Source organism: Dreissena polymorpha, chromosome 13, assembly GCF_020536995.1.
Source record: "Dreissena polymorpha isolate Duluth1 chromosome 13, UMN_Dpol_1.0, whole genome shotgun sequence".
In the NCBI taxonomy this organism is placed as follows: Eukaryota; Metazoa; Mollusca; class Bivalvia; order Myida; family Dreissenidae; genus Dreissena; species Dreissena polymorpha.
Window position 1 is genome coordinate 58,388,278 of NC_068367.1, and position 12,746 is coordinate 58,401,023.

Here is a 12,746-nt window from a genome sequence, read left to right on the forward strand (position 1 = left end):
AACAGTTACTATAACAACTTGCTTGCAGATGAAAAAATTACTCCCACACCGGTCGACATACGACACTTGCGCGATATTTGCTCGATATATCGCGCGAGTGTCGTATTGAGCGTCGAGAGAATGTCGTGTGTCGACCTAGTGGTTTTTAGGTCGACAGGAGACATTTTCGCGATATATCATATTGAATGTCGCGCGTCGTATCGTGCGTCGAGAGAATGTCGAGAGAATGTCGAGTGTCGCGCTCGAAGGTCGACACACGACATTCAAGCGACATTCAAGCGACATTCTCTCGACGCTCGATACGACGCGCGACAATTCAGTCGACGGTCAAGATTTTCTGCGATATTTTTTTTTCTAAAACCCAGCGCGATATGCGACACTCAAATTATGATTGTCGCATGTTTGTCGCGCGTCGTATTGAGCGTCGAGAGAATGTCGCTTGATTGTCGTGTTTCGACCTCGAAGGTCGACACGCGACACTCGACTTGGCCCTATCCGGATTCCGTACTGCCTTCATAACAAACTAAGTGATGATAGCCGACCCACGTGGTATAATAGTTTTCCCGTTGTTATGTGTACTTTTTTAAAGATATTTTTGTCCCCTACCGGTTTCACCGGAGGGGACTTATGGTTTGCGCTCTGTGTGTCCGTCAGTCCGTCACACTTTTTTGGATCCTGCGATAATTTTAAAAGTTCTAAATATTTTTTCATGAAACTTGAAACACGCATAGATGGCAATATGGACATTATGCACGTCATTTCATTTTTTTCCTACGACAACAATTCTGGTTGATTTGGCAACATATATATATATATATATATATATATATATATATATATATATATATATATATATATATATATATATATATATATATATATATATATATATATATTATATATATATATATATATATATATATATATATATATATATATATATATATATATATATACAGGTATTTCCCCAGGCGGTTTTAGCACAGCGGGCCCGCGGTGCCTGAACTTCGAAATCCATTTCGCCGCGGCGCTTGATTTTCTGATCATGTAGCGGCGACGCTTGTAAATTTGTCAAGCCCTTTCAAGCTCTTATCCGAATGTTTTGATAAGACGCAATCACGATTTACGGGTCGTGTATAGGGGTCTGTCCACTTATAATGGTCAAAAAAGATCCATTATAAACCGGTACACGTGGCGTAAGAGTAATTAAAGGTATGCTAAATTTTGTGTTGTTTTATTTTAATTGCATGCGACTATTTCAGCGGTGCTTCAAAAATAAACAGCCACTGATTACTTGTTTCAAAAAGAAAGCATGTCTTAATGTAACTTTATAAACATATAATAGACTGAAATGAAACAGTTATTTGAAAAATAATCCACCCTTTTGTAGGTATGATGTGCTCTTTGTGCATACGTCACATGTGCAGACCAGTGCTTTCAGCAGTCGGTACTGCTCCGTCGCTTAACTAGACTATCAAGAATTCATTAACAAACGAAAAATGCTCAAATATCTCTATAATTTCAGAATTAGTTTACAAATTATGTGTATTGCAGTCTGCAAGAAGGCTTCAGCAGAATGAAAAGAGTAAAAAACTGACAATCGTGTTCGCCCGAAGTCTGCTGTCCACCATACTCTGGTGATGGTTCGCATTGAAGGACCAGACAATTAGGAAGTGGACTTCAGAAGAATGACGGATGCTTGGCTACTGGATAAGCCTCGAAGAATAGTTTTTGGAAGTTGAAATTGTATATCTGTACACTTGTGGTAAAATATGCAACTGTATTAGCGTTTTAATGCCTGCTGTTATTTTTCTTGTTTTTCATAGTATAAAATATGACTTTAATGAAATAAATTTAGGGAAAAAAATACAAAATTAAATAAATTGTAGGTTTTTAATAGCTCCGAAGTATTGTATATTGGATTAAAGACATGTAGAAAATCGATTTTAAAAATTTACCCGCAAAATGGACACCCTACTGCAAAAACACCCATTCCGCGGTGTCTTGCCGCTGTGCCTGGCCAAAATCCTGGGGAAATGCCTATATATACAAATCTGACAATGGTAGAGCCGCTAGGGGACATATATTGCTTGGCAATAGTCTTGTTTATTATGAACTTAAATGTATACACTATTTGCAAAATATAAAATAAAATGATTCTATTTTTCATAATATGATACTTGAACGAAAAATAAAATTCTACCAGATCTGGTAGTATTTTTTTGTGATGGCAGAGATTGTATGTGAGAGCATGGAACGACAACTCTGTATTAGAAAATAGTGTTTAGCTATGCATGGAAGATTCTGTTTGGTGTTGGTCACCATAACGGACCGTTGGGATATCCTTCAAGACCACCTAGACGCGAAGTTGAATGTCTTTCCCTAACGATGTATACAGCTGGAGATTGCAGCTATAACTAAAATTTCTCTGATCTTTCGTATACCGGACGCTGTAGCAAGCTTATTAGGTAGGAGTACTAGGACGCACTCCGGGTCCTCATCTAATGCAGCCTCCTGCGTGGAAGGACCTCATTAACTTCGAAATACACACACAGTCCAGAGTCTACATATTCTATCAGTATGTTCCTGTACGCTTGAACAACAATGCCAATGGTAGTATTAGAAACACACACAAACAAGGCATAACCGAGACACACGTCTCTTTAAACTATGAGTTGTCTTTTTGCGTTGTTAGTTGGTGCTAGATACCATGAGGTACCACTAGTTTGTTTTTCTAAATCAATATATGTCCAAAGATGAAAACAAATGCCTTCTAAATTTAAATAGGAAAACGGCGTTTAATGCACGTGCGTGCAGTGTCGTCCTCTGATTTGCCTGTTCAGTCCACACAGGCAAATCAGGGACGACAATTTCCTCTTTTATGACATTTTTCGTTTTAAGGAAGTCTCTTCTTAGAAAAAATCCCGTTTTGCGGAAACTGCGGAATACAAGGCTTATCTGGATCGACACTTTACGCACATACATTAAGCCCCTTTTCCCAGATCGCGGCTTAAAATCGCCATCCGAAACGGTGACGATGGGGTTTACTTTTGACGGTGGCTTCCCATTTGATGAGTTACTAATGGCATACTGCACAATCATGCTGACAATTATGGAAATTAAAAATGTATGCTAAAAAGAAATGTATATTTCCCTTCTCGTCATGTGTTCTTTTTGCATTTCAGTTATGCTCCGTTACTCGATACTATTAACTTGAAAAGTTCTTGTCATAGTTTATATTTGACAAAAAAGACATGCATTGAGTGTATAAATATACCTGTCATAATATTTAACCTGTTTCATCATACTACATTACATTCAGTAAGTTTAAGTTTTAAAAGGATGAAGATTATGTGTTGTTATCAAGGAAAGCGGAATGATTATAAGGTCAAAGCCTACGTCTGCATCAAATACATGTGACAACGACCATCGCACGGTGTTACAAATGTACTACTAAATTAATTTGTCATAAAACCAGGTCTTGACACAGAATACACCAAAGGTAAACATTTTAACAGCATCAATACAACCTCGTGTTATTATGACAATCAAAAGTGTCATTAATTATTTCTATGATTTTCCGATGCTTAAGACTATCGTTCAGTAAATAAATGCGAGATACAGGCCAAATAATCAATTTTAGCCAGGAAGCATATCATTATGTTAATGAGTAAATGTATGAGTAAGACTAAGAGACAAAAGTTTGATACAATAACCCGTATTTTTTGTACTTGTATGTATTAAATAAAATGTAAGTATTCTTATTTGATGATTTTTCAGGCAATAAACAGTTTTTTTCAACAAACTGCTGTCTAAATGGTGGATTCTGAGCATTTTTTGTTTTGGGCAGTATCAATGTCTAAACTGTTGAGGCCAATTTCATGACCCTGTAGCACAGTACCTTCACACAAACCGTCCAATTTACTTGTAAAGCTTTAAAAATATAACTAGCATTATGCATATAATTACATTATTCCAACAAAGTGGAGAAGAAAACAGCACCGTAAGCATGCAATTCATAAGAAATGAAGTTTACCACATTTGTGGTAAAATAAGAATGTGCAGCTTGTAAAGCCTCGCACATGAACAATGCTACATTAGCACTTGAAAGATGAGGTTGGTCTCATATATATAGGAGAAGCTGCAAGTCTTCTTACAATATAACACTCCCAGTCTGTACAGTATTTGCCCATGTTCGCTTCATTTGTAGGAATAATCATGTCTCCTTCATGAGCTTACCATTTTGAATTCAAAATAATTTGTAAAACTGGCATTTTCTCAACGTTAATCTGTTAGATATAATGAATTCAAGTATCTCTTACCATGTATTTAAGATAATGAAAAATTTTGACTTTTGCTTCATTTGACCTTTTTATCAATATGGTGTTATCTGCAATATCAAGATATCTATTGCCCAGGCTACATAATATATATATAGAAAAAAAGAAAATTAAATGTGTTTTTCATCGTCATACATTTAGTTTTTTAAAAGGTGTCAATGAACACTTAGATTTCCACTATCGACAATTCCCAGGATCCTTAAAAGAAAATTGTGTGTTTTACATTGTATACATGGCAGTGGTTTAACATGCTGCCAACTCTTCCTAGATTTTCCACAATGAAAAGATTCCTGGGATATCAATATCAACATCTATTCTGTCTATGCTACATATAACTACACATGTTCATATAAAAGAAGAAAACTTTATGTTTGAATTTACACTGGATACCTTAACCCTTTCCCACTCAGAAGCAAATTGAAAATGGCTATGCAAATAGAATAAAACCAGATCAGCCTGCAAGTGACTCGCAGTCTGTTCAGGTTTTATGCTGTTTGCTTCTCATCAGTATCTTAGGGTTGGAAATGAAGCCTTTAATACTTGAATATATAAAGAAAGGATTTCAATTTAATTTGATTTTCTAAAGGATTTCAAATGTGTCAAAGTGCGTATCTGAGCCTAAGACAAGACAAGACAAAAGTTTATTTTGTAAATAAAGGCCACCGGCCCAAAATACAGCATATGTAAGTAACAGCATATTATTTTTAACCAGGTTTTCCGAAGGAAAAAACTGGTTATAAGATTGGCGAATGCGGGCGGGCTGGCTGGCTGGCGGGCTGGCGGAATAAGCTTGTCCGAGCCATAACTATGTCGTTCATCGTCAGATTTTAAAATCATTTGGCACATTTGTTCACCATCATTGGACGGTGTGTCGCGCGAAATAATTAAGTCGATATCTCCAAGGTCAAGGTCACACTTTGAGTTCAAAGGTCAAAAATGGCCATAAATGAGCTTGTCCTGGCCATAACTATGTCATTCATTGTGAGATTTTAAAATCATTTCGCACATTTGTTCACCATCATGGGACGGTGTGTCCCACGAAAGAATCACGTCAATATCTCCAATGTCAAGGTCGCCACGACTAAAAATAGATTTAAAAAAAAATAAAAAAACTTACAAAGGGGGTTAATTTTTTTTGGTCATTTCAAAAGTTCAGTTTGAGTTTTCTCCCTTTATCAGATTTTTTTTTCACAATGAAAACCTGGTTTTGTGACAATTTTGTCCCTTGTTTGAGTTGTGATACATCAAGTTTGAACATCAATTTTGTTCTACATCTTTCTTTTTCATTATTTCTGTTACAAAAAAGTCTATGCTTTTTAATTTACTTTCATCAGAAATTTGCATAAGATTGCAAAAATTTAGGAAATTTTGTTCACCATTGTACCATGAAAAGATATACATTTGCCTTTCTTGGTTGAATTTTGGACATTTAAAGAATACATGAAACTCATCTTCAATACATACATTATTAAAATAGACTGAACAATATGTACATAATCGGTGTTCTCTTGAAATTCCTAAATACCGACCAGTTTCAATTGCTAATTTATGGCTTGAACAACGAAATCTAGCAACTGACTTTCGAACATAAAATGGTATGTCGATAAACAAATATTTTTCTGGGTTTAACATAGATTTGAACTGTTTGTAAGTATCACATCTTGATGAATTTCCTAGAGTTTCAAGCCAGTTCTGTGAATTACAATCAATCAATCTTTGTTGAATTGACATTAAGAATAATTCCACATTTCCTATCTCTTGACTAATCCAAACAAAACCAAATCCATTACGGTACAAAATATTTTTTACAGATGTCACCCAGTTAGTTCTTCCGATTTCATCATGTCGCTTTAACATAATATAACAATTTCTAGGATATCGATCATCTGTCATACTTATCAGTTTACACCAATATTTAACGCATTTTACATGATGCTCTGTACACAGAGGTAATCTACCACATTCTCCTAGTACAATGCTATCATTTACAGATTTATTTACACCAAGAAAATATTTACAATACTCGATTTGTACTTTTTCGAGTATGTCTGAGAATTCTATTCCATATATCTCAGAGATATATGTAAGTATAGGTTTTACCATTGAATCAAACAATTTAAAATATTCCTTGTATGAAAAATATCCAAAGTTACTTTGGTATGATTTAATAGCAAAAATAGATTTTCGGGCTTGAGCTGCAATTTTTTCTTTTGCTTTTCTCCATGATAATTTGGGTGTAAAATGAAGACACATGTATTTATATACAGATGTGGTATTTACGGGATTATTTTTAAAGACCCAATGTTCGTATGATCTTAGCGGACCTCGGTTTCTAAAAACAATGATTTCAGTCTTTTGGTGGTTAATTGTCATACCAGTATTTCACAAAATTCCGATATAGCGATATAGAGTTCAATTGTGATTGTAGCTCGATCGCGGTATCAGCGCAGCTCGCAACGTCATCGGCAAAAAGAATGCAAATTATGTCTGAAATGTCTTGGGTGATAAAAATACCCCTATGATCTTTAGATTTTAGAAAGGTAGACAACTCGTTCATGTATAAATTAAAAATAATTGTACTGGCTATGTCCCCTTGTCTAGTGCTGATGTTACAATTGAAGTTTTGCGTGACATTTTTATCATTTACCCGTACACGTCCGGGTAGATTTGAATACATGGATTTTAATACTTGAAAAAGCTTCCCTCTGACACCATTTTTACACATAGTTGTAAATAGCTTATGAATAATCAAACTATCAAATGCTTTTTGGAAATCTACGTATAGAACATAAAACCTACCACCAGGTTTACACGTATATTTTTGAACCATGCTTTGAAGAGTAAATAAATTATCAATGGTTGAATATCCCTTGCGGAAACTGGCATGTGATTCCGCTATTTTATTGTTTAAATCTGCCCATTTGCATAATCTGTTGTATACGATATTGGAGAATATTTGATACATTACATTAATTTATGATATACCTCTATAATTAGAGAGGTCATCTGTAGCGCCTGACTTATATACTGGCACAATTATACTATCCCGCCAAGTATTTGGAAAATGCCCTGTATTTAGAATCTTATTAAATAAATCTCGAAGTAAAGGTGTTATCATATGCATTGTATTTTTATAAAATTCCACCCCAAGGTCATCAGTCCCTTGCAATTTTCCATCTTTGAGTTTTGAAATACTTTTTATTATTTCTTAGTTAGTGATTTCTGTGTTTAAAATTTTATCTTGATCATCTTCAGTTTTGTTAACCTCTAGGTTCATTTAGACACGGTTGATTGTCTTTACAAAGAAGGCTTTTAAAATATTCATACCATGAAATGGATCTATATTACAAGAATCTTTGTTGTTCTTCTTATGACTACCTTTTATTAATTTCAAGAACAACTCTGGTTTAGTACCCGATAAAACCAATTCGTTTCTTTTCGTCGTTTGATACACTTGTTTTTTTGGCCGAGCACATATTTTAAAACCCTCTACGGAGTGATATATAGTATTGATAATCCGTTACATCATTACTTAACCGGAATCTTCGTAATGCTGCGTACTTTGTTTGTTTAGCCGCGTTACATTCTCTATCCCACCACGGTTGATTTACTGAAGTTTCATTTTTATTAAGAAAGTTTGTTTTATAACTAAGTTACCTTCATATCGGATGCAGCGTATTTGTACAAATTTAATATTTTATCGATCGCTTCGTAAATATCCGTGCACACAGAAACGCACTTTGACACATTTGAAATCCTTTAGAAAATAAAATTAAATTGAAGTCCTTTCTTAATATATTCAAGTAGAGGGGTTAAGAAGCTAAATGTGGTGCCTATCACTTTCTAGATTTCTAAATTGACAGATTCCAAAGAACCTGAGAAACAATATTGCGTGTTTTTACATTGCCACACATTTAATAAGTTAATTTGCTGCCTATCTCTTCCTAGATTTCAACAATTGGCAGATACCAAAGCTCCTGAGAAAACGTATTGTGTGTTTTTACATCGTCATACATTTGGTAGTTTAATGTGCTGCCTATCTCTTCCTAGATTTTTACAATTGACGAATCCCAAAGATATCAACATCTCTACGGTCTATGCTACATATAACGACATAAAAAAAAAGAAAACTTGATGTGTGTTTTTAAATTGCATAAATTTAGTAATTTAATGACGTATAATGTGCTGCCTTTCTCTTCCTAGAATTCCGCAATGGACAAATTCCCATTATCCTGTGACACGTTTGTAGCACTGCTGCCAGCTACAGCCAGTGGCTATGTGATCTTCGGCAAGAACTCTGACAGGCCGGACAATGAGGTTCAGGAAGTGATCTACCGGCCCGCTGCAAGTTTTCAACCAGGGGAGAAACTGCAGGTGGAATTGAATGCATATCGTTGCCTCTAAGGGGTGATAATGTTGAGAGCTTTAAATATAAACCAGGGGAAAACCTGCTGGGCAGATCGAGTGAATTCTGTTGAAAAAATGTCTTAGGAAAAATTTAATTGAGTGCTTGTAATACAAGTGGTAATGCTAGGTTCCAATCAGGGGGAATACTGCAGCTTGGATTGGGTGAATTTTGTTTATATTCTTGTCTTACGGGTGATAATGTTAAGAGCTTCAAATAAAAATGGTACCTGTGTGACAAGAACATTTGCAAGTGAGTAAAGATCTCTGTGGAAAGGTCTCTGCAGGGATGTACCTGTAATATTAACCTATTGCTGATCAAATTAATCATTTTAAAACATTTAACAAACCAATTGATTTTTAGCTTGGCTGTTTTTGGAGAAAACCTGAGGTGTTGTCATAGCCAGCTCGCCGTCTGCCGTGATAAAACCTTAACATTGGCTCTAAAATCAAAGTGCTTCCACCTACAACTTTGTAACTTCATATGTAGATGCACCTTGATGAGTTCTACACGCCACACCCATTTTTGGGTCACTAGGTCAAAGGTCAAGGTCACTGTGACCTCTAAAAAAAAAAATAAAAAAATCTAACAAGCTTTCATTTATTCAAAACTGCATCCGCAGCCGAGCTTTGGCACCCGTTATGCGGTGCTCTTGTTGTTAGTTACTGTGATTGGTTATGTCACGGAGGAGCTTGCAAAACCCCTTTCCAAATCACTACGTTTAATATGAAAATAGCATGTTTCAAATGCTAATGAATGCTTTGATCAGGGTTTGTTTCCTTTTTTGGCAGAAGCCTTACAGTGGCCCCTTTCTCCAAAAAGAAATGACTCTCATAAGCATTTTTAGAAGGATGCAGTTTTTCCCAAATTTCAAGCTAAGGTTTGATTTTTTTCCCATTTTCAGTTTTCTTGATTGTGTTTGATTGGTTCCCCCCACACACACCCACACACACCCACACACCCTATTTGGAAATCCATGCTTTTGTCCCAAATCAAGAAAAGAAGCCCTGCTGCTTCAAGGCTCCAGATTATAGGGCTGTTTCTGTAGATACTGTAAAATATTGCTAATACATGTAATGTATACTTTATTTTGTAAATCTCCCTTTAATTGAGTTTAAAGGATGACATGATCTTAGCGTTGTAACAGTCCCTAATAAAAGTACTGTTGCGACTGATTTTCCAAAACCATTTTCGTTAAAACATACAATTATTCTTATACAGCTTATAGTAAATTTTGATATTTATGCCCCCCTTCGAAGAAGAGGGGGTATATTGTTTTGCACATGTCGGTCGGTGGATCGGTCGGTCGGTCAGTCCGTCCACCAGATGGTTTCCGGATGATAACTGAAGAACCCTAAAGCCTAGTTAGAATAATATTCTGTAAAAGAAAATTATTTTGAGTTTAAGGATAAAGATTTGTCACCACATGAAATTATTATGCCCCCCTTCGAAGAAGAGGGGGTATATTGCTTTGCACATGTCAGTCGGTCTGTCGATCCGTCCACCAGGTGGTTTCCGGATGATAACTCAAGAACGCTTGGGCCTAGGATCATGAAACTTAATAGGAACATTGATCATGATTCACAGATGACCCCTATTGATTTTGAGGTAACTAGGTCAAAGGTTAAGGTCACGTTGACCCGAAATAGGAAAATGGTTTCCGGATGATAACTCAAGAACGCTTAGGACTAGGATCATGAAACTTGATAGGTAGATTGATCATGACTCACAGATGACCCCTATTGATTTTCAGGTCACTAGGTCAAAGGTCAAGGTCACAGTGACCCAAAATAGTAAAATGGTTTCCGGATGATAACTTTATTTTTATATATATATAAATGATCTGTGTTCATTTATTCGACAAAAGTGCGATACTGGAATATTTGTAACAAACGATATCCCTGACATATTTTGTATACTTTTTGCTAATGATATTGCAAATTGTGCAGATACTGCTGTAAATCTTCAGTTGCAGATAAATGCTATTGCAGAATTTTGTACCTTAACAAGCATGAATTTAAATCTTAAAAAAACTGAGGTTATGGTATTTAGAAATGGGGGTCCATTACGTCACTATGAAAAATGGTATTTCAATAATTGTCCAATAAATATAACGTCCGTCTATAAATATATGGGCATCCTTTATACCCCAAAGTTATGCTGATCGGCTGCAAAAACTAAATTAGCCGCGCAGGGGCGAAAAGCATTATTTGCCATTAAAGAATACCGAATTCCGTTTAGATATTTCTGCTGTACAGAGTTCTTTAAATTATTTGATGCCATGGTAACACCCATACTCAAATTTGGATCAGAAATCTGGGGATTCACATATAGTGATTCAATAGAGCGTGCATAAATTGAAGCTTGCAAGTACTTTCTGGGCGTAAAAACTAAGGTCAATAACTGTGTAGCTTTAGGAGAATGTGGTCGCTTACCAATGTACGTCATTTATCACTCAAAATGTATAAAATACTGGTGTAAACTTCTCCAGATGCCTGATAAAAGATATCCAAAAAACTGTTATAAAATGTTAAAGTCATTAGATGATATTGGAAGGCGAAATTGGGCTACGGATGTAAAGGAGCTTCTTTTTAAATATGGGTTCGGCTTTATTTGGCTCTCACAGGATGTTGGTGATATTGATTTATTCATGCTCCGTTTTAAACAACGCCTTACTGATTGTGCAACTCAAACCTGGCACGAAAATATAAATGACTCTTCAAGATGCGATACTTACAGACAGTTTAAAAGTTTATTAAACACGGAACGATATTTAGACATAACAATGCCATTTCATTGCAGACAAGCGTTAGCGAGATTTCGTTGTTCAAGCCATAGGTTTCAAATAGAGTTAGGTAGACGATTGACATGACGCCTTATCTATGATCGCTCCACCCACTAGATTTGATCCACCAATCAGCGATCGATTAATCGGGCCGTTAGCAACGACCTGTCCGCCATTTTCTAGACAAGCTACATGTTTAGGTTCACTTTTATTCCAACGAGTTTCTTTTGTTTTCCTCTTTAAAAAGCGATTAAAAATGGTTAAACGGTGTCAATGGGGATTATGTAACTTGACAATCAATATCCTGAAAGATTAGATGGTGACATTTAATTTATATCGTTTCCAAAGCCAAAAAGAGATCTTGAGAAGTGTAAGAGATGTATAAATACATGCGGTCATCACCACGAACAACTGAACGTCAACATTGTCAAAGACAATTATAATATATTTTTATCGAATATACTAGCAGATTTAAAAGTTTATGTTATCGATCTGATTATCACATAATATTTCACTTTAAAAAAAAATAGTTTTATCAGTTACTAGGTCAGAAGCGAGGTTCATCTGCATTACTTAAAGAGAAATAAAACCCAGCATGAAGCCTAATTCATGCTGTGTTTTATTACTCTGATAGTAATGCACTTAATTGACATCATACATGTTATTTGAAGGTGACATGTGATATATTATCTTATTAACAGTATCTACACATTTGCACTCATGTGGTGTCACCAATAAACGCTTTTAATCCACACTAGGAGCTCGAATGCCTATATCTCATTTTTTAAACGAGCTTCGTTTATTTTTTTCGGATTAAAAAACGGAAATGAAATATGGCCAAAACGGTGTAAAAAGGGTTAATGCAACTCTGACATTTGGTATCCAGAAAGATAAGTTAGATGAATTAAATTTATACCATTTCCAACGCGGCAATGCCGTCTTGACAAGAGCGAGTGGAAGCTTCAAGAATTACCGAGATCCCCTTTATAGAACATTAATTTATTTCACTAACTTGAAATGTCATATAAGCAATAACTAGGCATTATTAAGTATGTATTATGTCACGTGTGCATGTAAAATAATTGAGAATTTTGGTACCCAATTCGTGTAACTTTACGAAATCCCCGTTAAAAATCGCGTTTCTGTGTGTGTCAGAAACAAGTGAAAACCATTTTGTTATTATTTTAATAAAGACGTATCAATAAATGCTATTGTA

General features: G+C 35.4%; 1 protein-coding gene and 1 long non-coding RNA gene across 6 annotated transcripts in view; both read left to right on the top strand.

The window, feature by feature from the left end:
- The first annotated feature begins 957 nt into the window (after positions 1–957).
- LOC127856321 (uncharacterized) lies at positions 958–1,791 on the top strand. Its single transcript, XR_008037962.1, has 2 exons — positions 958–1,212; positions 1,555–1,791. It is a non-coding gene; the product is annotated as an uncharacterized LOC127856321 (long non-coding RNA).
- Positions 1,792–3,399: 1,608 nt separating this feature from the next.
- The window catches only part of LOC127856315 (secernin-2-like), a 67,622-nt gene continuing 58,275 nt past the window's right edge, over positions 3,400–12,746 (top strand). For all 5 annotated transcript variants that reach the window (XM_052392455.1, XM_052392453.1, XM_052392452.1 and 2 more), the window contains exons 1-2: positions 3,400–3,502; positions 8,544–8,714. In XM_052392455.1, the coding sequence (XP_052248415.1) occupies positions 8,553–8,714 (162 nt within the window). In that variant the 5' untranslated portion in view covers positions 3,400–3,502; positions 8,544–8,552. The remainder of the gene's footprint in view (positions 3,503–8,543; positions 8,715–12,746) is intronic.